At 37.6% G+C, this 6,090-nt stretch overlaps 1 protein-coding gene across 3 annotated transcripts in view; it reads left to right on the top strand.

Moving 5' to 3' along the window:
* The first annotated feature begins 1,252 nt into the window (after positions 1 to 1,252).
* The window catches only part of ptprn2 (protein tyrosine phosphatase receptor type N2), a 184,982-nt gene continuing 180,144 nt past the window's right edge, over positions 1,253 to 6,090 (top strand). For 2 of the 3 annotated variants that reach the window (XM_047349431.1, XM_047349429.1), the window contains exon 1: positions 1,253 to 1,567. In XM_047349431.1, the coding sequence (XP_047205387.1) occupies positions 1,483 to 1,567 (85 nt within the window). In that variant the 5' untranslated portion in view covers positions 1,253 to 1,482. The remainder of the gene's footprint in view (positions 1,568 to 6,090) is intronic. The other variant, XM_047349430.1, reaches the window with a different exon arrangement.

The raw sequence follows: 6,090 nt of genomic DNA, 5'->3' as shown, positions 1-6,090 counted from the left end.
TCACCTCAGTGTTTTTTAGCAACCTCTGTTTACAGTTTTCCATGCAGAGACATTAAATCTAAGTTTTGGAAAGTATGTATGAAAGTATGTATGAAAGATTTACAGAAGAAGAAGAAAAAAAAGAAAATTCCCCCAAAATACATAAAGGGTGTGTAGAAATAAAATTTAACAGCCCATCAGGGTTAAAACTCTGTGGGCCAAATTGAAAGAATCCATCCATCCATAGTGTTCGTCATGTATCAAGCAATCAATGAAAAAAGTTGTTTATTATGATCTTCGTATATTTTTATGTAATTTGTTGTTTCTATTTGCGAATAGTATCTAAACATGCTGTATTACTAAAAGTATTGGGTCACCTCTCCTAATTAGTAAATGTAGGTGTTCCAATCACTTCCAAAGCCATAGGTGTGTACAATCTATCACCTCAGCATACAAACTGCTTCTATAAACCTTTTCACAGATCCAGTAGCTACAGATCTAATAACTTCATCTGGCCCTGAGATTAGCTCAAGAACCTTGCATAGAGATCTTCATTGAAAGGGTTTCCATGGCTGAGCAGCTGCATCCAAGCCTTACATCACCAAGTGTAGCCTAATGCAAAGCGTCTGAACCGTCAGTGTAAAACCTGCCATTACTGGACTCTGGAGTGATGAATGATGTGTTCCTGTCCTGTGATTCATTGAATGACATGAAATTATGGTGTGGGACTGTTTTTAAATGAGCTGGGCCCAGCCTCTTAGTTTCTGTGAACGGAACTCTTAATGTTACATTTTGGACAATGACATGCTCACTTTGGAGATGACTGTGCACCAGTGCAAAAAGCAAGACATGAATGGGAGTTTGGTGTGAACGAACGAAGTCCTGACCTGGACCTGATAGAACACATTTTTGGAAACTTTAGAGCGGAGAATGTGAGCCGTTCTTTTCTTCCTACATCAGTGTCTGACCTTACAAATGCATTTTTGGAAGAATGGCCAAAAACTCTCTTTTAAACCTTGTGGAAGGCCTTTCTAGAAGAGTTAAAGCCGTTATAGCGGCAAAAGGTGGGCTAAGATTTTATTAACCCCAGAGGATTGCTTAAAATTCATACGTGTGAAGGCAGGTGAGCTAATAATTTTAGATCAGTGTGTCTTTAAGCCCTTTAAGATGGTATACAATGCCTTTCTCTGCCTTCACGCGGTTTCGGTGTTGCATTTATAGTTCCCCCTGCCATCCGTCTCGTCTCCTCACCATGTGTGCTGCTTGACGTCAGGACTTTAGGAGGGGCTCTTCCGTCAAGCTGGTCGCTGTTCGTGGTGCTGAAACGACGCCTGGGCTCTGTGGTGCCTGAGCGAATTGTACCACCTCTCTCTCTCGGTTCTTCCCTCTTCCATCACTTTAATCTCCTGACCTGAGCAGCCGATCTCCCCGAGGCTGAGGCTGAAAACATGCAGTTCTAGCGAAGGTGTGCGGAATGGATTAGTGTTGAAAACGCGAGCGGTTATGGATTCTCCGTGGTGTCCGGTCCTCATCGCTGCGCTGGCCGTCTGCCTCTGCTTCTCACCTGCCTTCTGTGATAGAAAATTTGGTAAGAATCTGAGTTTTATCTTATTCCATGATCGCTCCCAAATGACACTTGTACCTGGGATCTTCCCTGCCCTGTTCCGTCGTCAGACTGTGGCGCTAAATCTCCAGACGCATAAAAAAAAAACAACATTTAGTCTCTTTGCAAAACTTCAGGGAAAATCTCAGCGTGCAAACACAAATATTTTGCAGTTTGTACATTGACGCAGGAGGTGGGATGAAGTCTGAAGATCCTTCATGAGGAAAAGTTACGTAATCCCTCAGGCCTAATGGACAAAATATGTCCAGTGGGACTTCTCTACTTTCTACCCCATGTGTTATCTGTCTGAACTGCACAGCTATGGCCGTCGTTGTATATCTAATAATAATGGAGCACTTTTCATACACAAGGAGGGCAATACAAACTGATTAGCATTAGGTAAAATAAACTAAGCATGGTGGGAAATAAGAAATGTACAGAAATGTGTCGTTGATGGAGCGGATTTTGGTTTGAAATTACACAATGTTGACAATGACATACAGGTGCAATAAATCTGAATAACATTGAAAAGTTCATTTATGCCAGTAATTTACTTCAGGTAGACACTAGTTATTTCATTATCACGTATAGATTCATTGCACACAGAGTGATGCATTTCAAGTGTATATTTCTGTTAATTTTGTCAGTTTTGACATAATGAAAACCACAAATTCCTGAGAAACTCAGAAAGTAAGAAAATCACATAAGACTACATATAAAAATATTTGATACAACATATAAAATCAGATTACTGATAAAGTAGCTGGTTCTTTACAGTTTGCTTTATCCTGGTTAATGGAAAGTTTGGTGGAAGGAAAATATGAGGTGGAAATAGAGATAACCACTTCCTTGAGTGGCAGTAAATTCTCATATACCTAGATGTACATGTACAAGTTGATCAAATGAGGTAAGTGGGCTTCTCTGGGCCTAACAAGTTAGACATTGCTATTAAAGTGTTTCCTTAAAACCTCAGCAGACCCACAGACTGATCACCTCCATGCATTGAAACATTAATGCAGTAGTTCATGCAAAAGGGCCCCAACCAATTATTGAATGCAAATACCGTACAGTACATGGAAATATTTTTCAGTAAGTTGCTATTTCTGGATTAATATCCATCTTTATTGGTCTTATGCAATTTTCTAATACTAATAAACACAATTTGGGATTTAATTAGATGTAAACTATAATCATCAAACTTAAATAAATCCTTGAAACATACTTCTGTCTTTTGGAGTGACTGTATATGAGTTCCATATTTGGACTTGAAATGCTGAAATATATAACCTTTTTGCTGATGTTATGATTTGTTATGATGAAGTTTTAGGAATTACTGATAGATCCTGAAATATGTTTTGAAACTAATGTCATGAATAATAAAAGAAAGATACAAAAGATATATAAGTAAAAAAATGTAACTAAAATTTCCATTTAAGTCAAGCAACTGGTAAATATTCACTATCAGCTACATAACAAATTTAGTAAGCACAATAATTACAATTATTTAAAAGCAATCTAAAGCTAAACTAAAAGTGCAATAAAACTAAAATGACCAGATAAATAGAAACCGGGTTAAATTAAAAATAAATTAGCTTTATTAGGAAAAGTCAGGCTATAAAGACATGAATAGTCTCTGCTGCCCTCAGGTCTTCACAGGAAGGCTATTCCTGAAGCCAGGGCTGAAAACAATGCCTTCATTGAGACTATTGATGATCTTATAAGCACATTTGAAATTGATTGTGAAACATAAAGATACGAGTTGCAGATTTCTTTCTCCCACAACCCTAAAAACCCCAACTGTTATGTCTGTTGAGTGTGTGTTCATGGTTGTTTGTCCTGTGTGTCTCTGTGTTGCATTGTGATGGACTGGTTACCTTTGCAGGATGTACCTTGCTTCTTGCCAAATGATCGGTGGAGATAGACACCAGCCACCTCCCATGACCCTACAAGGACAAGCAGCCATAGAGGATGGATGCAGAGTCTGTGTATAATTTAATCACAGTATAAGTCCAGCCGTTTTCTAAAGGCCTCAGAGGTTTGTCAGAGAACTTTAGAAAACAAACACCATCAAGACAAAATGATGCAGCAGGTCAGGGCGACAGTTGTGGAGAAATTCAAAGCAGGCTTAGGTTTAAAACAATATCTCATGCGTTGAACATCTTATGAAAAATCAACACTGCACATTACAATGAAAACTCCATGAAAAATGGTGGTGGTGACATCACACTATGGGAGTGTCTTATGATTAGGATTGCCTCCAGCAGGACAGCGACCTTAACAGCCAGAGCTAAGATGGAATGGTTTAGATAAAAGCATGTTCATATGTTAGAATGGCTTAGTCAAAGTCTAGATCATTCTCAACTCATTAGGACTGTCAATGAACATTTTGACGATTGTATCATTGTCCTTCCACCTCACAGTTTTAGAGTACTTTGCATTAGTCGACAACATAAAATGAAATACAAATTGTGACAAAATGTGAAGGTGTTTTTCAATGCATTGTTTGTCTAATATCCCCATAAATGACAGGTGACCTGTCCAGGTTGAATCCCAGCTCTCACCTGTTGACCATTGGAGACCAGCACCAGCTCCCTGCCTCCCTGCATGGGTTAAGCAGTTTTAGAAAATGTCTCTGATGGGTGGATGGATTCATGTCTTAGGTTAGGTGCTTTTCTTCTTGGTTTGGGCAAGATCCATTGACATGAATTTATTTTGTTCCCTTTCATGGGCAGCTATAATCTACAACAACAGTGATGAAGGACAGCACTGGTTTGTCCTGCTAATGAAAGTAATGTCATGAATAATAAAAGAAAGATACAAAAGATATATAAGTAAAAAATGAAACTAAAATCTCCATTTAAGTCAAGCAACTGGTAAATATTCACTATCAGCTACATAACAAATTTAGTAAGCACAATAATTACAATTATTTAAAAGCAATCTAAAGCTAAACTAAAAGTGCGATAAAACTAAAATGACCAGATAAATAGAAACCGGGTTAAATTAAAAATAAATTAGCTTTATTAGGAAAAGTCAGGCTATAAAGACATGAATAGTCTCTGCTGCCCTCAGGTCTTCACAGGAAGGCTATTCCTGAAGCCAGGGCTGAAAACAATGCCTTCATTGAGACTATTGATGATCTTATAAGCACATTTGAAATTGATTCTGAAACATAAAGATACGAGTTGCAGATTTCTTTCTTTCTTTCTTTCTTTCTTTCTTTCTTTCTTCCTTCCTTACTCATGTCCTTCTTTCTTTCCTTGCTTTCTTCTCTCCTGTCATCTTTGTGTCTTAACTCCATTCAATTTCTTGTCATTCTCTTTTTGTGTCCTTCTTTTCTTCCCTTTCTGTGTCCTTCCTGCCTTACTTTCATTCCTTGCATGCTTATTTCTTTCCTTTCTTGCACCCACCACCCTTACTTTGTAGATCTTTTTTCTTCCTTCCCTGTGTCCTCCCTCCTTTCCTTCAATGTTTCTTCGCATTCCTTCTTTCTTTTTGCCTTTAGTATATACTCCCTTCTTTTCTACCTTTGTTTTCTTCCACATGCCCTTCCTTGCTTCCTTCCTTCCTTATTTATTTACTTACTTCCTTACTTACTCCTTGCTTACTTTGTTGAATTTTCATGATTTTAAGGGTTCCACATGTATAGCCCGCCTAGTGTTTGCCATAAATTCATTGTGAATTAATTTTATATTTTAAAATTTAAGATAAAGGACTCTCGTAACATGAGTCTGAAAATGTTTCACTTGTACAGAAAATGGGCAGGAACCTTGCATGTATAAATTAAAAGAAAGGCCTCAGACATACAGTAAGATATCCACTTAATTATATATGTGTGTATATATATATATATATACACATATATAATAATATATATATATATATATATATATATATATATTACAGCGTATAGTAGAACTTCAGTTGTGAAAACTGAGTTTCTCCAGTATTTCCCACTTCTTATCACACCTCCTGTTTCATTTTCTGCTGCCAGAACGCATGACAGAACAAACTGGATCATGAGCAGGAGGCAAATATAGGTTTCCGGTCGGCACCCGAGACCATGATTCATACAGACACCGAACTGCATCATAGTCGGTATATTTAGAGCAGGGGAGTATCGTTTACCTTTTTTACATCAGCATTGGTGCGCTTTCCTCTATCTTCTAATATCAATGTGCCATTTACCACATTTTTTATGTTTTATTATTTCCATGAGGTTTAAAAAGTTATGAATAACAATACTTGGTAATGATTCAGTGCTTATTCCCCATGTGAGTTATTTAAACTGAATTTTAACTGTGAAACTCTAAGCTCTTGAGGGTGAGTGTCGTGAAGAGCTGTAAGCTGGTGTAATTAGTATGTTATAGTATAAATAGTTCCATCGATCCATATTTATGTAGTTTGTGTGGGAGAGAGATACAGAGAAGGTGTGTGGTGCGTGGGAGTCCAAAATGTCTGAGAGCAAATGAAAGGCACAGGAGGAGTGTTAGTCTGCAGTTTAATTT

This window comes from Girardinichthys multiradiatus, chromosome 21, assembly GCF_021462225.1.
Source record: "Girardinichthys multiradiatus isolate DD_20200921_A chromosome 21, DD_fGirMul_XY1, whole genome shotgun sequence".
In the NCBI taxonomy this organism is placed as follows: Eukaryota; Metazoa; Chordata; class Actinopteri; order Cyprinodontiformes; family Goodeidae; genus Girardinichthys; species Girardinichthys multiradiatus.
This window is presented reverse-complemented; position numbering and strand designations above follow the sequence as displayed.